A 26,331-nucleotide genomic window follows, 5' to 3' on the forward strand; every position below is an offset into this window, starting at 1 on the left:
CTTTCAAGTCTGTTAACTTTATGTCACCATATAAATACCATATATTTCTTGTCTACATATGTAGAATATTTTTGTCACTTTAAAATGTATTTTCCCAATGTGCTGATTTCATTTTCAGTTTTTTATTAGCTACTCTTTTTAGTTTTTAATTTCTAGAATTTTATTTGCTTTCTTTAAAAAGTCTGTTAACTTTTTTCATAGTATTCCCTCAGATTGTTATTAATGATCTCAAATTCATGGGGTTTCAATTCTGATTGTTGCAGAGTCCACTATATCACCTAGGAGATGGGTCTTGTTTTTTGTTTCTTTAGGGAGAATCTTTTTCTGTTCTGGAGTGTCAGAGAATTTCTGAAGATTGGTTTTGCATTTGCTTCTTCTGTTCCATGAGAATCACTCGTTTGAGATCAGCTTTCATGATGATTTCTCTTCATGGAGGTCTCAGTTCATATGAGTTAAATAAATTTGAACTTCAAGCCCCAGGAAAGCACAGGTCTATTGTTTCAGATTATCAGGGAAAATGTTCTCCTACTCAAAGCCTAGGCAATGAGTGGTGAGCGTGAGCTTTCTGCCAATCTTTCAATGCTGAATAATATTTTTCTTCTAGTTCACGCTGCTACTGAGGATACAACCCTTTGCGGATAGCAACCTCATATGTGAGGTTTCAGACTTGATTCCCTGTGTTACATTGCCCAGTAAATGTTCTCTTCTCCTCACACAGTGCCCTAAATTAGGCGCTAAAGCCTAAACCAAATAGCTCTCAAAACCAGCCTCTACTTTCCCCAGTCACCTGCAGGTTCGTCTCCAAGGTCAGCTCACTTGCTTATCTTCTGGTTTTCATTTTTTCCTGATTTTTACATCAAGCAGTTTTTCTTCTGAAATCATGTATACTGTTAAAAGTATTTCTGTTACTTCTTATCAGGTATTTGAAAGGGGAGAGTTTAGCTTTAATATACTATGTGTGTCTAGAAGACCAAAGTACTATCATTATTATCAAACAAAAAACCCCCAAATTTCATTGAAAATTAAATAATTATGTAAACTGCGAAAATATCTGTAAAATGAAGCTATTCGAAAGAATATTCTCTTACCACTGCAAAGTGTCGAAGCAACTTGCACAAACATTTTTATAATACTGTCAACTGAAGAATGACAAGGTTCATAAATTTGGAAAAGAAAGCTTTATGTTTTATAAAAGGTTGCAGCCTGCAGGGTGGCCATTCTGACAGGCTGGGAAGCATGGTCTCCTGCCGAAAACTGGAAACAGACACTTTGATAGCCAGAAGAATAAGACAGAAATTTATGCAGAGCAGGGTGGCTGAATATACATATTCAATAAGCCATAGGAGTCATGAATATTTATGAAAGGAGAAACACGCACATGCGCAGTTAAGCTTCATACCTCTCCACAGGACGCATGTTCAAAACATGGTGGTGTTAGCATGTTGCGAGGGTGGAATTTTCAGCCCTCTGACACTGAAAGGTGACAGAAAACCCTCACTGCACATCCTCCGTAGACTGGCCAGAACCACTCAGTGGTCAGTGGTCTCTAGCCAGGAAAGAATGCTGGCTGGTTGTTTTGTCTAAACCACAAAAAGGAGAGGCAGTGTAAGAGGGTTGGTTGATATCAGGGGTGGAGTAAGTCTTTCCAAAGTGCTGGTTTCTGGTTAACTCTTAGGAAGGAAAGGCAGTGAGCTAGGGAGGGGGTACCATAAGGTGTATTCTAAATTCCATACCATCATGGCTAGGAACTCAGTTTTCAAGATTGCTCTGGGGCCCCCTTGGCCAGGAAGGGGTTCATCCAGTCAGTTGAGGGACTTAGGATTTCATTTTAATTTTTCAATATAATATAAAAATGATGCAAGTATTTACATAGTGACCACTGGGGGAGGGAGATAGAATTAAGACAAATTCTAAATTTCACTTTATACAGTATGCATCATTGATATTTAAACAGCAAATAACATTTTAAATAATAATAGAAAAAGCCATGTAAGTGAAAAGCATATGAAACTATTCCCCTGAGCATATTCAGACAAGAAAGATGTTAGTCTTACTTCTATTTCTTGCCCCTGTTTATCCATAATAAGATAAAGGTAAGACGAATAAGAAATAAGAAAATGCCATTTTATTTTTAATTTAAATGGAGTGGTTAGAATAGCTGCAGCAGGGGTAGTCTGCAGTTTCATTGGCAACACAGAACAGCTCAATTTGCAAAGCAAGTACTCATTAGCTTAATGTAAGGCCAAGCTGTGATTCCAGCAGAGTCTGCTTTAGGGCAAGTCTTCGGAATACAGGAAAGCAGAGGCAGTCCAGCTGGGGAAAGTCACACTGCAAAGGTTGCATTTGAAAAGTGGTGTATATATATATAAGTCCTAGTGAGAATTTAATACTCTAATTAGAGAACCTATTTGAAGGCTCCACTTTGAACTTGTAATGTTTAGTTATTTAAACATATTATTCAATATTTATCTTCCCAACTGAAAGTAACACCTCCTTCCAGTGTCCTGATAATAGCATGCTATTCCCATTACTATAGCACTTACCAAATTTTGTATTGTAATTTAATTGTAATTCCTGTATTTCTCTCCACTGAAGAAAACTGCTTGATGATAAGGACCTTCACTTATTTATGTTCAAATTGCCAAGAATGACTCCAAACAAATAATTGTTGAACTACAAGTAGTCCTCATTCACTCTTTCATTCACTCATTCATTTTGTACCTATATTGTAAGTGACGACTATGTAACAGGCACAGTTCTATGGGCTGGTGAAATAGCTGTGAAGAAAACAGACCAACAGCTCTGCATGATGGAGCTTACATTCTACCTATTCCACCTGGGTGGGAGAGATCATGCATAGAAGGCAATAAATGCTTTGGAAAAAAAGCAGAAGCCAGGTAAGAAATACAGGAAGTGTTGGGAGATGGGGTGTAATTTTAAACAGGATAAACAGGGCAGGCTTCACTAAGAAGGCAGAGGGGGTGGGCCCTGTGAATACCTAGGGGAAGAACATTAAGGGCACAGTGAAGGGCAAAAGTAAAGGCCCTGACTCCCGCAGATCTGCTATTCCAGGTTTGGGAAGAAGCCCACTGTAGCCAGAGCAAGAGAAAGCAGGAGCAAGGAGAATTGTAGGTGATGAAGTCAGAGAAGTTACCAAGAAGATATTATGTATCTTGTTGACCATGTAAGGACTTTGTCATTTACATGGGAATAAAACACTGAGTGTTCATTTTCTTCTAAGATCAATTGTATAAAATAATGGTATAGTTTATTTTGGAGTGTGGCTTGAGAGAAAACATTTTGAGCAGAGGAGTAACTAATTTGATTTTTATTTTCCCAGGATCACACTCTCAAGTTTGTTGAAGGAGATTGCAAAGTACAAGGACAGAAGGGAAACTCGCTTGGAGGCTATTATATATACATAATAAATAAGTAAATTACATATATATATATATATGTATCGCCTCCCAGCAATTCTATTTATATAAAATATATTTTATGTAAATAAAATATAACTCATAGGGCTTATTTAATATTTAATATATAAATAATATCTATATTATATATATAAGCAATATATCTATTGTTTTTGAGACAAGGTCTCACAGTTAGTCACTAGGCTAGAGTGCCACGGGACAATCACAGCTCACTGCAGCCTCACCCTCGCGGGCTCAGGTAATCCTCCCACCTCAGCCTCCAAGTAGCTAGGACTACAGGTGCATGCCACCACACTCAGCGAGTTTTTGGCATTTTTTTGTGGAGACGGGGCTTCGCCATCCTGCCCTGTCTGGTCTTGAACTCCGGGACTCAAGCAATCTGGCGGCCTCAGCCTCCCAAAACACAGGCATGCACCACTGTGCCCAGCCAGAGGCTATTATATTAACAAAGGAGAGTGATGATGGTGGCCTGGGTAAAGATCGTAGCAGTAAAAGTAGTAACAGTTCATCAGTTTCTAGATAGATTTGTAAGTTGGAGACAATAGAATCCATTGACAATCGGATATAGCAGGGGTAACCAAGGAGAAAATACAGTCATGGGTTCTTAGTTTCTGTTTCTGGTTGGGCCAAGAAAGGGCCTTCCCCATCCCTCTTTTCTGCTTATCACTAGAGAGAGAAACTAAAAACCATGGCTTCAAGCTGCTAAAAGCCTAAAGCAAAAAAAAAAAAAAAAAAAAAAAAAATAACAACAACAAAATAAGACAGGTTGGACAAGCTTGGGATATAGTAAAGGTTGCAAAAAATACGGGAAAACTGTGAGGTGAAGAGAGACAAAGATGGGGGACGGTAGAGAAGGAAACAACCTAACTAATCATGTTTTATTTGCAATAAGTTACTTAAGGTTTTGTGGGGTTGGAAAGACATATATTGAATGCCTATAATATGCCATAAAATATTTTCAGAATTTTACCTGAGTTAAATCTTTTAACATTTATATCAACTCTGCGAGGCAGATGCTGTGATTATTTTCACTTTATGGATTGCGAAACAGACACAAAGAAGTTAAGGAACATATCTGGAATCTCATAGCTGGTATTTTGCACTGTGAGGATTCAAGCCTAAAAACCCTACCTCCAGAACCTGTACATTCGAACATTAGATGATATCTGATATTGTTTATTTTCTTAAAATTATATTATTTCTTTTTTTTTTTACAAAATTAGTTCACTGTAACTATAGCTATGTATACACACACACACGCACACACGCGCGCGCGTGCCTCTGAGTTAAAAACAAAGATACAAGCGCCATCTACTGGCACTACTAATCTCAGTCTACAATTCAGCATTAGCATAAAAATATAATATGTAAAGGAAAGAAATATGTTGTGATACATGTGTAGGGTGGGAGTAGTGATCAAATAAATGTGACTAAAGGTTAAATAACAAACTTTTGCAATGTTTGCATAGTCTTCAGCTTGAACATTGCCTTTTTTACCCTTTACCAAGTTTTTCTTTATCCACACTCATCCATTATTCTTTCATTTGCTTATACATTCATGTATGTATTATTTATAAGCTGTACTCCACATATTTTGTGCACTCAGTACTTTGCTAGAGCTAGATGCTGAATTTTGAAGAATTTGTGAGAAAGTCCATGGCCTGATAGACTTTTGGGGGAAATATGCACATATATTTATCATATAATGTGGTCACTGAAATATAATAAATGCAAAGACAAAGCAGTGGTGGCCAGGAAGTAATCAATTTCACTTAGGGATAGAGGAAGGCTCATGGAAGAGATGATCATTTTAATTTTTCTACCTTTCTATCAACTGTCAAGTGCCACTTTCCTGTAGAGATAAAAGTATATTGAATTGATCCATTTGCATTCAAACCTTCAACGCATTGCCACAAGATTTATTTTAAAATGACTAAAATGTGCCACAGGTACCACCTATTTGCTATGTTCATCACTTTGGTTGCATATAATTAGTGGCTTCCTATGGTGCTAGCTATGTCACCTTTGCGTGCCTGATTTTCTTACCTACATAGTGGAATGAACACAGTTCCTAACTCACAGGGTCGTTGTAATAAATTATTACAGTTATTCTAATATTCAGAATACCATCTGACAAATATTAAGTATTCAGTAAATGCTAGTTGTTATGATAATCATCACATTCTTCTGCCTGGCCTACTCAACTTTCCATTATTAGGGCCTCTTGGTATACCCTTTGCACTACAAGGACATCCAAAGTCTCTTTTGAAATATTCAGATTTCAAATCAACCCAACATTTATTGAAGGCTAGCTGTATACTTCACAGGCACGTTTTACTCTACCCAGAACAGTACCTTCTCTGTCCTGAAACATTATTTATTCTTGGTATCTCCTAAGCCTTTGCCTGATCAAATCCCACTTCATCTTTCAAAGCTCACCTCACAACTATGCTTTCCACGAACCTTCATTTTATGAATATCTCTAATTTATACATTCGTACAATTCTGTAAGTTTCAAAGCCTTGCCCTTATATTGCCTCTCATGTTGGCCCTTAGTAATATATATATATTATATTATATATATTACATTATATATATTATATATTATATAATGTATTATATATTATATAATGTATTATATATTGTATATTATATTATGTATTATATATTATATTATATGTATTATATAGTATATTATATATTATACATATAATATCATTACATATAATACTATATATAATTATATATAATTATATAATTATATGTTATATTATATATAATTATATATAATTATATATAATTATATAATTATATGTTATATTATATATAATTATATATAATTATATAATTATATGTTATATTATATATAATTATATAATTATACGTTATATTATATATAATTATATATAATTATATAATTATATGTTATATTATACACAATTATATATTATAAATATATATATAATATATTATAAATATATATGTAATATATAATATATATTCTGTATATAATATATAATAAAATATATAATTATATGTAATAAATTATAATTATAAATCATAATTATAAATATATAATTATAAATCATAATTATAAATATATAATTATAAATCATAATTATAAATCATAATTATAAATATATAATTATAAATCATAATTATAAATATATAATTATAAATCATAATTATAAATATATAATTATAAATCATAATTATAAATATATAATTATAAATCATAATTATAAATATATAATTATAAATCATAATTGTAAAATATATAATTATAAATCATAATTGTAAAATATATAATTATAAATCATAATTGTAAAATGTATAATTATAAATCATAATTGTAAAATGTATAATTATAAATCATAATTGTAAAATGTATAATTATAAATCATAATTGTAAAATATATAATTATAAATCATAATTGTAAAATATATAATTATAAATCATAATTGTAAAATATATAATTATAAATCATAATTGTAAAATATATATAATTATATATAACATACTATATAATATATTATATAGTATATATACTATATATAGTATTTCTTGTGGAAATTATATATACTATATACTATATCATATAGTATATATACTATATACTATATCATATTATATATTATATGATATATAATATATCATATAATATATTATATCACATAATATAATATAATATATTATATTATATATTATATATTGTATTATATATTATATTATATATATTTTATTATATTATATTATATAATATAGTATATAGTATGTAGTATACTATAGTATACTATATACTAATATGGTATACTATAGTATACTATATACTATATACGATACTATATATAGTATAATATACTATTATATTATATATTATATTATATATAATTATATATAATTATATAATATATAATATTATATATAGTATAGTATATCTCAAATACTATATATAGTATATAGTATTATATAGTATAGTATACTATATACGATACTATATATAGTATACTATATACGATACTATATATAGTATATAGTATATAGTATACTATACTATATAATACTATATACTATATATAGTATTTGAGATAGTATATAGTATACTATACTATATACAGTATAGTATACTACATAGTATATAGTATACTATATACTATGTATACTATATACTATATATAGTATACATAGTATATAGTATACTCTATATAGTATACATAGTATATAGTATACTATATACTATATACTAATATAGAGTATACTATATACTAATATTAGTGTATAGTATACTATATACCTATATTAGTATATAGTATAGTATATAGTATGGTATACTATATACTAATATAGTATATAGTATAGTATATAGTATGGTATACTATATACTAATATAGTATATAGTATAGTATACTATATACTAATATAGTATATAGTATAGTATATAGTATGGTATACTATATACTAATATAGTATATAGTATAGTATATAGTATGGTATACTATATACTAATATAGTATATAGTATGGTATACTATATACTAATATAGTATATAGTATAATATAGTATACATTATATTATATTATATATTATATATTGTATATATATTATATCATATATATTATATAGAATATATAATATATATTCTATATAATATATATGATATATATAATATATAATTTTATATATATAGTAGGTGACCACATTGCTTTTTAAGTGCATATTTCTCGTTTTTTGTTTTGTTTTGTTTTTTTGAGACAGAGTCTCCACTCTGTCATCCAGGCTGGAATGCAATGGCGGGATCTCAGCTCACTGCAAGCTCTGCCTCCCAGGTTCACGCCATTCTCCTGCTTCAGCCTCCCAAGTAGCTGGGACTACAGGCACCCGCCACCATGCCCGGCTAATTTTTTGTATTTTTAGTAGAGACGGGGTTTCACTGTGTTAGCCAGTATGGTCTCGATCTCCTGACCTCCTGATCCTCCTGCCTCGGCCTCCCAAAGTGCTGGGGTTACAGGCACGAGCAACCGTGCTCAGCCCCTATTTCTTGTTTTTATCCATCTTGGTGATGTTTGGCTGGAGTAAAGGGACAAACACCTGGCCTCCAAATAGGAGACTCTATTAGTTTTGAATAATTTTACAAACTCTCCCTCTTACCTAGGATTCTCATGTCACCTCTATCCTCAGGCTTATTAAAAAATCATTCCTCTAGGGCACCAATATTAATGATGAAGTTCATATTTTTTCTAAGGTACACTAGTGTGGAAAAAATGCTAAAACTACTAAATTACCTGATAAATAACTTGAAACCAGTGATCTAGTGGTATGGCATATAAATTTGAAAGAAGTGAATAAATTGAAGATTTTGAAAATACATTATAGATGCCAAAATAACATTTTAAAATTAAAAATTCACAATATTGAGTACAATTTCTATAAAATAAACTTTATTTTTGTTAATACAGTTTGAACACAACACAATCAAGGTATAGATCATTTCTTTATATATATTTTTTTCTTTTTTGAGACAGAGTCTTGCTCTGTCTCCCAGGCTGGAGTGCAGTGGGATGATCTCGGCTCACTGCAACCTCTGCCACCCAGGTTCAAGTGATCCTCCTGACTCAGCCTCCCGAGTAGCTGGGATTACAGGCGCCTGCCACCACCCCTGGCTAATTTTTATATTTTTAGTAGAGACAGGGTTTCAGCATCTTGGCCAGGCTGGTGTTGAACTCCCGACCTGACTCTACCTGTCTCAGCCTCCCAAAGTCTTGGGATTACAGGCGTAAGCCACCACACCCGGCCAGTATAGAGCATTTCTAATACCTCCAGACTTTGTGTCTGCTCCTTTGCAGCCCATCTCCTGACATCCTTCTGCTGAAAGAAACCACTGATCTGCTTTCTACTTGTCGTTATAGATGAATTTTTGCTATTTCTAGAATTTAATATAAATGTAATCATGTCATATGTGCTCTTTTATGTCTAGATTCATTTTCTCAGAATAATGTTTTTAAGGTTCACTTGTGAAGCTATGTGTATTCTTTTATTGCTATTTTTCTAACACATATATATATACCAATATTTGTTTATTCATTCACCTGTTGATGGACATTCATTTTCAATTTGGGATTATTATGAATAAATGTGCTATAAATATTCCTGTTCTTTGGGTTTATAAATGTTCATTTTTGTTGGTTAATAAGAATGCATTTGATGGATTGTTTTTAAATATATGTTTAAACTCATGAGAAACTACAAAAGAGTTTGCTAACGTGGTTGCAATATATTACATTCTGATCAGTGATGACATTTCCAAATGATCCACATCCTCACCAACACCTGGTATTATCAGTCTTTTAATTTTAGCTGCTCTAGAGAATATGTGGTGGTATCTCATGATGGTTTTAATTTCCATTAGTGTAATCACTAATGTTTTAAGCATGAAAACATTTAAACATTCCACAGGCTTATTCCCAGTTTGTAAGTTTTATTTGGTGAAGTTCTAGTTGAAAGTTCTTGTCCATGTTTTCATCAGAATGTCTTACTGGGTTTTAAGAGATTCTTGTATCTTCTGGGCACAATTCTTTTGTCAAATATGTGAAGTGACAACTGTGGTTCTCTTTTACTTTCTTAAAAGTTCCTTTCAAAAATTTAAGGTTTTTATTTCAAAGAAGTTAAATTCATCATTTTTTCATATATTGTTTATTCTTTGATGTATCATGTAAGAATTTTTTGTCTGCACCAAGTGGCAAAGATTTGTTCCCGTACTTTCTTCTAGAAGATTTAGTTTTGGCTTTTCTTTTTAAGTATATAGCTCTAGTACAAATTGAAATAGAATATATCAGTAAGAGCAGACATCCTTGCCTTGTTCTCAATCTTAGAGGATAAGCATTTAGTTTTTCACTGGTATCCTCTTCCCTGTAGAAATTTTGTAAATGCCCTCTATCAGTTTGAGAAAGATTCCTTCTTTCTTTGCTAAGAATTTTTTTATTATGCTTATGTGCTAAATATTCTCAAATGCTTTTGCTACATTATTTGGTTTAGATATGTGTCCTCTCCAAATGTCATGTTGAAATGTGATCTCCAGTGCTGGAGGTGGGCCTGAAGATAGGTGTTTGGGTCATGGGAGCGGATTCCTCAGGAAGAGCTCTTTCCATGAGTAATAAGTTCCCCTTAAAGAGCCTGGCAGCTCCTCCCTCCAGCTCTTGCTCCCCCTTTGCCTTCTGCCATGATTGTAAGCTTCTTGAAGCCTCATGAGAAGCAGATACTGGTGCCATGCTTCTTGTACAGCTTGCAGAACCATGAGACAATTAAACCTCTTTGTAAATTACCCAGCCACAGGTTTTTCTTTATGGCAACACAAAGTGGACTAACACGCTACTTCTATTGATATCATCATATAGCTTTTCTCCTTATACTGCTAAAATGGAAATTTACATTGATTAATTTTCAAATGCAAACCAACCTTGCATTCCTGGGATAAACCCTACTTGCTCGTTAGGTGTCATTCTTTTTATGTGTTACTAGATGTGCTTTATAAATATTTGAATACACATGTTTGTGTCTAGGTTTATAAGGGATATCAGTGTGCAATTTTCTTATGAAGTTTTTATTTTAATTTTTGTATTACAGCAATACTGGCCAGATAAGGTAAATTGAGAAATCTTCTATCATCCACTAATTTCTTCAATATTTTGTATAGGATTTACTTTACCCCTTCCATAAGGGCTTGATAGATTACATTAGTGATTCCACCTGGGTCTAGAGATAGGCGGGAGCATTAACTACAAATTCAATTTCTTTAATTAACATTGGGCAATCTAAATTTTCTATTTATGCTTGAGCCTATTTTGGTAATTTGTATTTGTCATGGAATTTGTCCATTTCAACTAAGTTTTAAAATATAGTGGCAGAAATTTGTTTATAATAGTCTCTTTTTACCCCTTAGTGTCTATAGTATACATACACATAACTCTTACACTTCCAATATTGGTATTTTGTATTTTCTCTCTTGTTATAATGCTTTTATCTACTAAAAAAGAAAATCCACAGTGTATGAAATGTGGTGTTGGATTATGCCAAATAAAATGAAAATTAGGACTATTTTGTAGTTATTTCAATGTGGAATCTTTTACTTGAATTCCAGTATTGAACCACCTCAGAACCAAAGTATTGCACGTTTTTAAGTAAAACTGAATATGCTTTACAGTTTAGTGAGAGATTATTTTAAACACCGTACAGATTTCTTGGTAACCCTACAGAAAATAAATTGAGCATATATATATTTTTTCCCTCAAATGTTATTTTAAGTTCAGGGATACGTGTGCAGGATATGCAGGTTTATTTCATAGGTAAACATGTGCCATGGTGGTTTGTTGCACCTATCAACCTATAACCTAGATATTAAGCCCATTATCCATTAGCTATTCTTCCTGATGTTCTCCCTCCCTGCTTACCCCCGCCCCCAACAGGCCCCAGTGTGTGTTGTTCTCCTCCATGTGTCCATGTGTTCTCATCATTCAGCTCCTACTTGTAAGTGAAACATACAGTGTTTGATTTTCTGTTCTTGTGTTACTTTGCAGAGGATAATGGCTTCCAACTATCCATGTCCCTGAAAAGGACATAATCTCATCCCTTTTTAATAGCTGCATAGTATTCCATGGCATATATGTACCACATTTTCTTTATCCAGTCTATCATTGGGCATTTAGGCTGATTATATATCTTTGCTATTGTGAATAGTGCTGCGATGAACATACACATGCATGTATCTTTATAATATTAATATAATGGTTTTTATTCCTTTGGGCATATAGCCAGTAATGAGATTGCTGGGTCAAATAGTATTTCTGCCTCTAGGTCTTTGAGGAATCACCACACTGTCTTCCACAACGGTTGAACTGATTTACACTCCCAGAGTGTAAAAATGTTCCTTTTTGTCCACAACCTCACCAACATCTGTTGTTTCTTGACTTTTTAGTAATCACCCTTCTGACTGGGGTGAAACGATATCTCACTGTGGTTTTGATTTGTATTTCTCTAATAATCAGTGATGTTAAGCTTCTTTCCATGTGTTTGTTGGCTGCATGTCTGTCTTCTTTTGAGAAGTGTCTGTTCATATCTTTTTCCCACTTTTTAATGGGGTTGTTTGTTTCCTGTAAATTTGCTTAAGTTCTTCATAGACTCACTCTAGTTATTAGACCTTTGTCCCATGGATAGATTGCAAAAACTTTCTCCCATTCTATAGGCTGTCTGTTCACTCTGATGATAGTTTCTTTTGCTGTGCAGAGGCTCTTTAGTTTAATTAGATTCCATTTGTCAATTTTTGCTTTTGTTGCAATTGCTTTTGGAGTTTTCATCATGAAATATTTGCCTGTGCCTATGTCCTCAATGGTATTGCCTAGATTTTCTTCTAGGTTTTTTATAGTTTTGGGTTTTACATTTAAGTCTTTAATTCATCTTGAGTTAATTTTTGTATATGGCATAAGGAAGGTATACAGTTTCAGTTTTCTGCATATAACTAGACACTTCTCCCAGCACCATTTATTAAATAGAGAATCTTTTCCCCATTGCTTATTTTTGTCAGGTTTGTCAAAGATCAGATGGTTGTAGCTATGTGGTCTTATTTCTGAGTTTTCTATTCTGTTCCATTGGTCTGTGTGTCTGTTCTTGTACCAGTACCATGCTGTTTTGATTACTGTAGCCTTGTATTATAGTTTGCAGTTGGGTAGTGTGATGTGTCCAGCTTTGTTCTTTTTGCTTAGGATTGACTTGGCTATTCAGGCTCTTTTTTTGGTTCCATATGAATTTTAAAATAGTTTTTTTTCTAATTCTGTGAAGAATATTAATGGGAGTTTAATGGGGATAGCATTGAATCTATAAATTACTTTGAACAATATGGCCATTTTCATGATATTGATTCTCCCTATCCATGAACATGGAATGTTCTTCCATGTATTTGTGTCATCTCTGATTTCTTTGAGCAGTGGTTTGTAGCTCTCCTTGAAGAGGTCCTTCAATTCCCTTGTTAGCTGTATCCCTAGGTATTTTATTCCTTTTATAGCGATTGTGAATTGGAGGTCATTCATGATTTGGCTCTTGGCTTGCCTGTTTGTTGTTGTATAGGAAGAGCATATATATATTTTTAATTCCACTTTACATTTGTAAAATAAAATGCAAAATATTTTTATGTCTGTTTTCATAGCACATTTAGTATGCATGTATTTCTCTTTAAGTGTTTGACTTTCAATATTTAAAATAATATTGCTTGTTATCTGAAGAAAGTTCTAAGACTACTTAATTAATTTACATAAGCTGTTTGGCAATAGTATAACCAGGGACTTCTGCTAAAAGAGACTGTTGCAATGATAAAATAAAATAAAGTGCATATTTTCTTTAAGGATTAATGTTTCAGTAATTCCACAAGAAAACTAAAGACCCCCAATTAAATGTTTTTAAGTTTAACTTTTACATATTTTCATAATGAGATCAAAAGAGGAGTTGGAGTTTAGGGTCAGAAAAAGAAAATCATTCTATGTTCAAATGACTACAATGTGCATATGCTATGTCATGCAGGGGTGAGATCAAATCAACAATTTTCAAGTTCATCATCTCATGTAATGCATACATATACATGTGAATCAGACTTGTTATGCTGTTATTATTAAATGACATGGAAAAGAAAATATTAAAAGACTTTCTGCAATTATCTCATTTCTCTTGCAAATTTGGTAACATATAATAAATATATGTACTTTTTCCTCCACAGGACCTGATTGGGGATCTGAGGGAGCAGCTTTCAGATCACTTCAAAGATGTGATGGTTGGCCTCATGTACCCACCACCACTGTATGATGCTCACGAGCTCTGGCATGCCATGAAGGTAGTGATCTGATCCAAAAATATGCCTGTAACAAGTACAGGCCAGTATTTCAATAGAGGGGAAACTGCCCTGTGATGCTCCTACATACTTATATGATCAAGGAGAGGGGAGGGAATATCTAAACAATGATGTAACAATGGAAATGTTGTGGTCAAGGGCAGTGGCCTTGTTAGGAAGGTGGAGGCTCCTGGGCTGAGTGGCTGGGATCAGCCTGTTCTTTTGTTGTACAAAGTCACAAACTTACTGAGCCAGCCCCAGTGCTGACCTACAACAAGGAAAAGTGAACAAGCCTCCAGGGCTATTCAGATTTGTCCCTGAGCATGTATTCCTATATTGAGTATAATGTATTAAAAATGATGTGAATCTTGTTACATTATTTGTAAAAATTTGATTAAGTCAAAAGAAGATATTGAATCAGGGACAATATATAGATGATGTCTTTATATTTTCTTTTTATGACCTGAAGTTCATTCTTTACAGAAACATTTTTTTTTTGGCTCAAATGTATAAAAATCTTAATTTGGAAGAATTAGAATCAGTGTTTCTTACAGGAAAGTCATTTCCATGAAATAAGTTGACTGTGGATTTGTTACAGATTTTGTTGGCTAGGTACAGGGAACAAAGAGGGCCTTGGCTTTACTTCTTTCCAAATGCAGATATTAAACACCTGCAGAACTGTTGAAATCATTCCAGTACGATGCTTGCCAATGACCAGATTACCACAATCTGTGAACAATGTGTGACAGAAAAGAGGCAACAGGAAAAAATTAAAGGACATGGATTTTGGCCATCACATTTACTGATCCAAATAGGCATTGTACAAAAATTATATGAATTTTAACTAATCGCTTTTAACACATGTTACATGTCAATTCCTACCTCTTGCAAAATTATGTCTAAAAATTATTTAAAAAATAAAGTTATATGTTTATATGTTCCTGTTTTGATTAAACAAGTGTATTTTATCAATAATTCATAGAATGCTAAGGATTTCTGAGGCTTTCCTAAAAAAGGTGTATTGTCTTTAAGATCTCTTTCACAGACCAATATATCCATGTGTCTGCAAGAGACCACAGAAAGCATCCATCCAAATATTTATGCAAATTTTACAAAATTCCACATCTAGAGAGGCAGGCACAGGTCCCTAAAATATTCTCGGCAAATTAGAAAACCTGTATTCTAATGTCAGCTTGCTAAAGAATTAATATTCCAGCAGCAAATGGAATATCAAATATCATTCCAACAGCAAATGGAAATGCTCAATGCCATGAGCATTGCTTGAACATGTCTTTCTCCACATTGTTTAGAAATGCTCATACTGTTTTATTCTAAATGAAGAAACAGAGTTTCCTTCAGATAATATTAATTCTTCAGGGTCAAATAGGTAGTAAATGGCAAAGCTGAAACTAAGATTCTGTCTGCCTTCATCCTAAACACACTTCCTTTCCCTGCCACCTCTCAAAACACTGGAAATGCTGTATCCCTTTCTTGTACAAAAGGTACACTATTACTTCCAATAAGAATATCCTTACATTTATCTCTTTTTTCCTTTCTCTAGGGAGTAGGCACTGATGAGAATTGCCTCATTGAAATACTAGCTTCAAGAACAAATGGAGAAATTTTCCAGATGCGAGAAGCCTACTGCTTGCGTAAGGAAATATACATATGTGAATATATTTTACACATATAAGAACTTTATAACACATTAAATATTCCAGTTTATGTATTTTGAAGAATTATCTAAGACATTCTTACATTTAACATAGGAGTCACTGAGGACCAATTAACTCATTAGGTAAAACTGATTATTAGTGCACTAAAAATGAAACCATTCGCTAGACAATCAAGTTAAGCAAATTTTCCAGGAAAATAATTACAAGTCTCTATGAGGTGAATGTTTTCATTAAGACAGGAAAGTATCCCACACTTTAATTCAGGGGGCATTTCACCTCTTACCCAGGAAAGACCCAGCATATAGAAAAAATAAGGTACAATAATGGCTCAGTAAATTCTACAAATATATCTGCTTCGCTTTACATAAATTTCACATTCCCATAATCTACCGCAAAATCATATTTTTATACATTTCAAAAGTAGAAAGGGTAACTATTTTCACTTTCAAAAAGGTATAATGCCTTAAGTTCTATTGCGTTATGTACTATATGACATTGTGTGTCAAGAAAATGTTGCGGACAGTCATCTCTATTGCATTCAAACAAAAACAAGACTTTTCTGAAGGGAATGAAGTCAGAACTTTCACTAAAATGTTAAAATGAGATGAAGCACTTAGAAAAAGTATTGGGCTGGGCAGCATTCTATGGAAATAGAATGCATAATTCTGAATTTTGAGAATCAGAGAATGTGAAATGACTCTCAATCCTGTTTTTCAATTTTGGACTAAAGATTTTTAAAAAATAGTCCTGTGCTTATGTTACCATTAGGTGACAGAATTCTTTGGCAGACAGTTTATTGACAAAGAAATGTCAACAGGTGGACTACATTTCCTGGACTTTGTACTCACAACTGGGAAATAACATTAACTTATTCAAAACACACTGATACATAGTTCTATAATAAATCATACCTTTAACATGTTTTCTTATACAGAATACAGCAATAACCTCCAAGAGGACATTTATTCAGAGACCTCGGGACACTTCAGAGATACTCTCATGAACTTGGTCCAGGTATGGCATTCCAAAATTTACATTACTTTGCACTATATAAGCAAATAAGTATATGTCATTGCCAAAAAAAAAAATAGAACAGAAAACTCCAGTATATTACAGTTCAATAGTAAATTCTGGGTAGTAACATTTACCGAAGTCATGTTCAAAATACTCAACTAGAAATTTAAGTTGTTAAAGACAAATATGGATAATGCCTCAACTCTATTTTCAAAAAATTAAAAATCTATTCTAAAGAGATTATAAATATACATGTATGTATAATTAATTTTATATTCTGAGAAAATTAAAAGATTAAAAATATTACAGTTAAAATTAATAATTCTAATTAGAAATAATTTCTTTCTTTCTTTCTTTTTTTTTTTTGAGACAGTCTTGCTCTATCACCCAGGCTGGAGTGCAGTGGCGTGATCTCAGCTCACTGCAACCTCCTCCTCCTGGGTTCAAGTGATTTTCCTGCCTCAGCCTCCCATGTAGCTGGGACTCCAGGCATGTGCCACCACATCCAGCTAATTTTTGTATTTTTAGTAGAGATGGGGTTTCACCATGTTGGCAAGGCTGGTCTCAAACTCCTGACTTCAGGTGATCCACCTGCCTCAGCCTCCCAAGGTGCTAGAATTACAGGCGTGAGCCACCATGCCCAGCCTTAGAAATAATTTCATTTTTAAAACTGCTACATGGGCTTAGTGCACACTAACATTTCTGAGCACCTACAATGTGCCTAGTACTGTGTGAGGAGAGAAACAATTTTCTCATTTAATAACAACAAAACACTATAATACAAATATTCTCATAAGTACTTCAGAAAAGAATAGAGAATCACAAAGTATAAAGTTCTAGCTCTATGATTGTCTAAAGAGCTAATAAGTAGAAATCCAGAATTTGATTGAATGCTAGAGACTCTAAATGCCAGCATATGATCTTTGATGCAGCCTATAAAAATTCTGTGGTGTTATATATTACCAAAAAGGAACACTACTTCAAGTTAAAAATAGATTTTATCATTTATGTTTCTGTACTGACTAAATGATATGTAAGTATTTCCATTTAATGAATATTTCTTGAAAATATTCCACATATTAGCATTGTAATACAAATAATATTTCTAAAGATATAATTATCTCCTGTTTTATACATATTCTCCAATGTGCCTGTTATCCTATTTAGCAAAGGCACTCAGGAATGCAAAGAGAAAGAGGGTCAGCGTTCAGCTCTTAATTTCTAAAAGAGAATCTCAAAGGCCACAGCTGAGAAACATGTCTTAAAAGCCAGAATTTTGGTTTGGTTTGGTTTTGTGTTTCGTGTGTGTGTGTGTGTGTGTGTGTGTGTGTGTGTGTGTTTGAAATGTAGCAAGAGTTTCTAAACCCCCAAACCTTTCCTTTACACATCAAAGGCATAGTAGTTAGCAAAGAATTAGTAGTCACCAAAGAATTTCACTAAAACCAAGAAGTTGATAGAATTTTGTACATGGGAACATGACATTAGAAAAGATTTCAATGCCTTTTAAAAAAAGAATACATGAAAGCCTTTTTAGTGGGAACAAAGCTGGAAGAGTAGGACCTAGGAGAGAGAAGGATCTATAGTCCAGGTGGAGGGGACTAGAGTGAGAATCCTGCCTAAGGCCCTCAGGAACCCAGAGCCCCACACTCTTAGGTGAGGAGTTAGAATCACCAGATAAAAATGCAAGGTAGATAATTGTCTATTCTTTCATCCTTTTCTCTGAACCCCTTCAGTCCCAATTGCTTCCATGAGTTCTTGGATTTGTTTTTAATCTAAACGTTTCTGTGGCTACTGTGGATAAACTCTGAGAAGTCCTCCCCTGTCCTTTATCCTGCTTGGCTTTATCTGAAGAGGTGCTATGGAGAACAGACAGTCCTCAGTCCCTGAATTGTTATGGTCTGACTTATCTACTTCATGGTACCTTTCTACTTTATGATGGTGCAAAACTGCTGCAATTTTCACATAATAGTTGATATTCCATAAATTATGTGAGTTATGTAACACACTTTATTGTAAAATAGGCTTTGTGTTAGATAATTTTGCCCAACTGTAGGCTACTGCAAGTGTTCTGAGCACATTTAAGGTACGTGTTCAATAGGTTCGGTGTGTTAAATGCATTTTTGACTTGGGATATTTCAATTTACAATGGATTTATCAGGACGTAACCCCATCATAAGTTGAGAAGCCTCTCTATATCCTTGTACCACTTTCATAGCAGCTCAACTTTGGCAAATTTAGAGTCCTCATATTTTGCTTATAGCATACGTTATCAATATTTCTTTAATCTGAGTTTGTAATGTCTTTGAAAATGAGGATCTCTTAAAAACTTAGAAGAGTTGTGATCTACTTGCTTTTGGTTAGGTCCATTTACCACTTAACGGCATGCAAAGTTCTTTCCTAGATATATTTCTCCAGTATGACTTTCTTTGCATCCTTGCTCCCTCATTTATGCCTTTTTTATTTTCACGACTCAAAAACATTTCCTTGAAGGATCTCTTAGAAGGTAAAACTGGCCGGGTATTACTAGAGGGCTGAGTCATAAAAAACCCTTACTTTTCAAAGCCTCTTCAAGTCTCAGCTTACATTGCTTGGAATCAGTAAGTGGTTTCTCTTTCTAACTCTTCAAGGCACCAAATTTCTAAACTTTCTCTCTTCTCCCTTGTATGTCTGCTTGCAAACTAGCAAGTTATTTACTGAGCTTATCTCTTTCTTGTAATAGATGACTAAAAGCATAAAGTAAATGCCGTTTCTCAAGCTCACAGGAAGACCAGAACAGGTGCTACCGATCAGAGTGCATTTCCCTTCCAAGAAGTGATCCAGAGACTTAGTCTCCTTCCGCCATTACAACTGGCTTTTAAGTTTATCATGTCTGTCTTCAACCCAGGGAAGCAGAAAGAGAATAGAAGTTTCTTCATGGAAGTGTTCATGAGCCTTGTTGGAATGCATATCCATTTCTGCTCAGATATCATTGGCTAAACCCTCACTCAAGGAGGCCTACTTAATATCAAAGGTAGTGAAGTTATTTGTCTTCAAGGAAGTTGAAACAAGTTTTAAATCTGTATTTAGTGTATTTCTTCTTCTTCTTCTTTTTTTTTTTTTAATGGAGTTTCACTCTTGTCGCCCAGGCTGGAGTGCAATGGTGCAATCTTGGCTCACTGCAACCTCCGCCTCCCTGGTTCAAGTGATTCTCCTACCTCAGCCTCCTGAGTAGCTGGGATTACAGGCATGCGCCACCAAGCCCAGCTAATATTTTTTATTTTTAGTAGAGACGTGGTTTCACCATGTTGGCCAGGATGGTCTCAATCTCTTGACCTCTTGATCCGCCCGCCTCGGCCTCCCAAAGTGCTGGGATTACAGGCGTGAGCCACCGCGCCTGGCCAATCAGTGTATTTCAAAGCTGTGAAAAAGAATTGAACATTGCAACCAAGAAATACAAATGGGTAACAGAAGATGCTAAAGACATGTTTGTCAATAAATAGAAAACTTATGATGATGACTATATTAGGCCCAAATAGAATTTCTAAAAGGGAAGCATATATAAACAAAGAATTTGTTTTGTTGTGTTTGGTTTTGGTTTGGTTTAGTTTAATTTGGATTTCTGTGGTTTGGCTACATAGTTCATAAAACTCCCATGTCACCACTCTCAGTAAATCATCCTATTCTGAGGATTTTCATCTGTAGGATTATCCATGTCAGTGGAGAAAAGATAATTTGGTTTTTCATAGTACAAACTGAAGCGTCTGGTAAAATGTAGGTATAAGCTCATTTTAATTTGTAACAGAAGTTGAAGTCATTTGCAGAAAAATACATTTTCAATAATAATTACTATTTTAAAATAATCTCGATTGACAAGATGCCAATTGAATATTTTCTAACTTTACATTTTATAAGATTAATTTTAATTAAAATTTTTTCTCAATTTAAAAGGTAATTTTACAATAATGTTGCTACAGTAATATAAATTAAAGCAACAGTTTCCACTCAGAGATTCTTCTTGGCACAGGTATTGCCCCTAACAGAGTGAAGCCAACAGTTCCATTATAAGCCATTATAAATCCTAATATCAAACAAGTTTTTATTGCTTTAGTAGGAAGAAAATTATTTTCCTAAGGACTTTATTTAATTCCATTAGGACTGCATCACAGCCAAATCCTGCTTCTGTTCCCTCCCTCCCATAGGTGTTGATTCCAAGAACATTCCATAATTAACAGGCTGGATGCTGATCTCCGTCTCAAAGTCATCTTCCCAGGAAACCCAACTGGCAATATCCCCTCTGCGTAGAGATGAGGAGACTTAAGCTTAGAGAGGTTAAGTGGTGTGCCTGACATTACAGGTCTACTTAATGAAAGGGCTGACATGAAGTCAGGCCTAGATGCACTATACCTCTGCTGTTGAATTGTACTGCTCCTATCGCCAACCCCATTTGGTTCCACTCCAGTTCTACTTCTATTTGGTAAAATGTCAACGATCAAAACTCAAATCCTCTTAGCATTTCTGCACCTCTTTAAAGGTTGAGCTATAAACCACCTAAAATAACTGACATCTAAGAATTAGGATCACAGTGTATTTTTATAAAGTAAGCATTCTTGTATTTCAAGGGAAAACACAAGTTCCGAAAATGAAACATGAGGGAAAATAAATCACAAGCGAAAAAATAATCAATGAATGGTGACTTTTTGGATGTAATAGGGCAATCAATTTTATTCCCAATTGTAGTTATTTTTTTTCCTAAAATTAAACAATGATGCTTTATTAATGATAGGGTGTGTACATGAGTATGAGTATTTGTATATATAATATCGTTTGTGTAGATATACATATATTTTAAAATAACACACAATATTTTATCACTGGTTTTTACCTAATTTAGATTATGAATGTACAGGATGAACTATTACTTTTTTTTAAAGATAACATCAACTTGAATTTTTAATTTGATTTTCCTTCTTATATATTTCATTAAAATTTTCAAAAAAATGTAGCACCTATAAATTTCTAGAATTACATGTAGGAATAGCTCAGATTTTTATTGCTTCCACACACAACTTTATTTCCTAGTTTTATCTTAACAGAAAAAGCTAATCCTGTATACTGCAGACAGGACAGAATCAACATTCTATTGCTTGTGTTTTAAGTTTAGAGTTTTAGGCTTTTGGCTCCTAATAGGCATAAAGGTCTTCTCCAAACCCTGATTCAGGACCCAAGACTGTTTTCCGTTTGTGGTTCCACCAAAAGTGTTACTTCTTAAGTTTGATTTCTAGAATTGGAACATTAAATATATGTATGAGTATTTAACCTTGGAACAGCATTTAAGTATAGTAAAATTTTCCTTTCAACATAGAATACCAAAAAGTGTGGGTGAATCAAGGCTTACATTTTATAAGAAGCCAAGGAAAATTAATAAAGTTTACTTTAACATTATATACTTACAAAGTTTCACAGTACATTTTCCTTAAAATATAAAATACACAAAAATACAATAATACATATTTCATAAAGATTATTTAACTCATAATAGAAAATGGAGGTAACAAACTATTAAAAACTTAATATAATCTCCTTTAATAATAGTCTCTTTGAAAATCAGAAGTTCCATGATAATTTATACTGTTAGTAAAATGTATGAGTTCTCTTAGATTGTTAAATAGTTCAAAGATTTTCTATTGGCTTCTCACTTCTACATTAATGGCTTCTCAGTTTGGAACCACTGACTTAGGATTTGGATCAGTAAATTCAGAAAATTGGAAAAGATATAAAGTGAATAATGGGATTGTAAAAGTCCATCACTTCTCTTGATCATTGTCCGTGGTGTACACCATTTCAGAGAGAATCTGTCAAGACATTTTACAAAAAGAAATGGAGTTTTCTTCCTAAAGGGAGGTGAAATTTGGAGCTGGTGAGTTCCTAGTGGATAACTGTGGGGCACCATAGTGTAATCAAATCTCTCCCATCAGTTTTGTATCTTTGGACTTATCATTTAGCCTTTATGAGATTCAGGTTTTTACTCTGTAAATTAAAGGATATGAGCTCATCCTTCTGTCAGTTCCTTTCCAAAACAAATATTCTCCAATTCTTTGGTTGTTATAATCAGGTCCTCTACCTCCCTATGTACCTTCACTTTTAGAATCAAAGGAAAGATGACCCATGGTTTTCATATTTTTAACATCACTAAAATTCAGACACACCCATTTTTTTTGAATTAATAGAGACTGGGGTAATTGGAGCATAGGAGCCTTAGGTTCTTGTGAAATGGCAAGTGTTAAAAATCATTGTCATATTTTCCAGAAGAGAAGATCATTTACTTTATCTGTAAAGTGTTTCCTGACAGGATGATTTCTAATAAGGAAACAACTGAGCTGGAACACATTCTTCTTGAAAACTAATGCCAATTATTAAACTGGCTCACAATGCTTCCTGCATGCTTTTATTACACAGATTTATGAAAGATCTAATTATCTGTCAAATAATGAAAAATTAGTCACTTAGAGATTAATTAATCAATATGTGCAAATCACACTGGAGATGATAAACGTTTTCAGGAAGAGAAAGAATGGAAACTACCCAATGGATACTTGCTCCTTACCTTGGCTTTCAGAATTCTCTTATGACAGTTTCTGGAACCCGTACAATGAGGCCTCTGGGAGTGTTATGGCCAACAGCTTTCAATAATCATCTGTAATCAATTCATCGCCTCCAAATATTTTCACCCACATCTTAGTTCTTTTCATTTCTTTCCTTCCCATGTTTATCATGCCCTTAAACTAAATTCTGTACTCATTTATGCCATTTTCTGGTACTTACATCAATTAAACATACCATGTGGCCGTCTCAGGCCCTTTACATGACAAAGCCAGCTTGACTCTGCCTTTGTCAAAGCCAAATCACAATCTTACTTATTCACATTGTTTAAATCCACCAGTGTGCTTAAAGTGCTCTTGGTAATTAGCTGCATAGGAAAATAAAGAGATGGGCACCATTTCAGGTTAAATGTCCAAAACAATTATCTTTCCAAACAATATTTCAGATATGCAAAGTTGCAGAAAATTCTTAAATATCTCTCACAAACTTTGCAAAGGCAGGAGCTTACTTAGCTATAAAGGCTGAAGATGACTAAGAAAATATCAATAATCCAGAAAATCTTCCCACATCCACTGATGCATCTTTGAAGTCTGCTATCTAAAGTTATTTCTTTACTTTTCCAATTAACATTTCTTGAATGCCTACCATGTGCCAAGCATGATTTTAGATAATTGGGAATTATTGGTGTGCAGAAGAGATAAAGATTCCAGCCCTTAAGATGTTTACATTCTAGCAAGAGAATATGGACAATTAAACATAAATTTAATAAATAGGTGGATTATATAAAATATTAGAAGGTTGATGAAAGATATGGCAGAACAGAGTAACAGGGAGAAGTATTGTAGGGCTGAGCATAATGGGTATGTTGCCATTTTTTTTTTTTTTTTTTTGAGACAGAGTTTTGCTCTTGTCACCCAGGCTGGAGTGCAATGGCACAATCTCGGCTCACTGCAACCTCCACCTCCTGGGTTCAAGTGATTCTCCTGCCTCAGCCTCCCAAGTAGCTAGGATTACAGGTGCCTGCCACCACGCCTGGCTAATTTTTGTATTTTTAGTAGAGACGGGGCTTCACCATATCGGCCAGGCTTGTCTTGAACTCCTGACCTGAGGAGGTCCACCTGCCTCAGCCTCCCAAAGTGTTGGGATTACAGGCATGAGCCACTGTGCCCCTCCTGCCATATTATATAGATTGGTCAGAGTAGGCCTCATTGAGAAGATGAGATTTGAGCAAAAATATGGATAAAAGAATGAGTTAACAAATAAATCAATGTGATAGGATGTTCCAAGTAAAGAGTATAGCTAGAGAAAAATGTAAGGTAAAAAAAGCTAATGGGTATGAGGGATAGACACAAGGCCAGTTGGTAGCCTCTGAGCAAGCAAAGGAAATGTACTATAATAGTAAATGAATTCAGAGAAGTAGCACGTGGTAAGATTATGTCAAATCCTGAAGCCATTTTAAGGACTTTGGCTTTTCCTTTGAGTGAAATGGATGAGAGGTAAGTCATTGCTGGGTCTTTAGTGAAGGAACGTGGTTTTATGCTTTAAAACATTCACAATAGCTGCTATATTGAGAAAAGACTACAGGGAGACAAAGGTAGAAACAGAAGCCTGTAAGGAGGCTGCTTCAGCAGTAAAGCTAGCTGTAATATTACCTTGGACCCATAGGAGAGCATTGGCAGTGGTGGTAAGTGCCCAGTTTCTGGATGTATTTTAGATAGCAGCAGGAGACAGACAAATCTTTAGGCAGATAGGGATGGTAAAACCCAACCTTCACAACAAAGACAGTTTAAAGCTGAAAACCCATCTACGAGTCTCAGATAAATCCACAGACCGGATTGGGAACCCCTCTTCCCATGTGAGGTGCTTTCCTCTGGTTGATCCCCAGCCTTCACCTATTTTACATATTCCTACCCTTCCCTAAGTGTTTTTTTACACTGTTGCGCCCATCTTTGAGTGGTGCCTTTTTGTGTACTAACAAACCAATCAGCACATACGCCCCCATTCTGAGCCCATAAAAACGCTGGACTCAGTCAGAGCAGGGGATTGCCCACCTTCGGGTGGTCGGGGAGGGACTACCTGACTTTGGATAAGGGGGCTGCCCAACTTGGGTCTCCCTCTTTGCTGAGAGCTGTTTCTTCACTCAATAAAACTCTTCACCTTGCTCACCCACTGACTGTCAGTGTAACCTCATTCTCCTTGGATGTGGGACAAAAACTTGGGACCTGCCAAACAGTGAGTGTGAATAGAGCTGTAGCCCTGTAGCACTCCCTTCCCACTCACCAAGCAACAGGAAAAGTAGCTGCTTGGTTCCACATGCGCCCTTTAGTCAGGCTGTCGATGGTGGAACTAAAAGAGCTGTTAACACACCCCTATTCACCTGGAGTCTCCAAGTTTTTAGGCACCACCATGTCCCCTTCGTCTGGACATTGGAGTCACTTGTGACATGCCTGGTCCAGCCACAAACCCCACATGGAGCCCACACCTATGCCAGCAATTGGAACAGCCAGCTGGACCCCATGCTCTCTCACTCACACATCCCCTCACTCTGCGGGCTGAGTGCACAGTCACAGTGGCCACAGGATCCAGGCCAGGTGGCAAGGCAAATGCAGCCCAACAGGCTGAATGGGCAGGGTACCTCCTGCCACAAGCCCGGGGCGAACAAGGCCCAGGCAGGAGCATTGCCAGCCACAGAGGTCTCCAACTGGCAAAACACACAGAAAAAAAATCCTGTGTCATTTTGAAGGCAGTATCTATATT

The 26,331-nt window shown here is 34.4% G+C and overlaps 1 protein-coding gene across 1 annotated transcript in view; it reads left to right on the forward strand.

Annotated features, from left to right (window-relative positions):
• Positions 1–26,331, forward strand: part of ANXA10 (annexin A10) — a 62,669-nt gene that overhangs the window by 24,325 nt on the left and 12,013 nt on the right. Inside the window, exons 4-6 of the mRNA XM_055384141.2 lie at positions 14,195–14,308; positions 15,867–15,957; positions 16,916–16,995. Of these exons, the coding sequence (XP_055240116.2) occupies positions 14,195–14,308; positions 15,867–15,957; positions 16,916–16,995 (285 nt within the window). The remainder of the gene's footprint in view (positions 1–14,194; positions 14,309–15,866; positions 15,958–16,915; positions 16,996–26,331) is intronic.

Source organism: Gorilla gorilla, chromosome 3 (genome assembly GCF_029281585.2).
Source record: "Gorilla gorilla gorilla isolate KB3781 chromosome 3, NHGRI_mGorGor1-v2.1_pri, whole genome shotgun sequence".
Taxonomy (NCBI): Eukaryota; Metazoa; Chordata; class Mammalia; order Primates; family Hominidae; genus Gorilla; species Gorilla gorilla.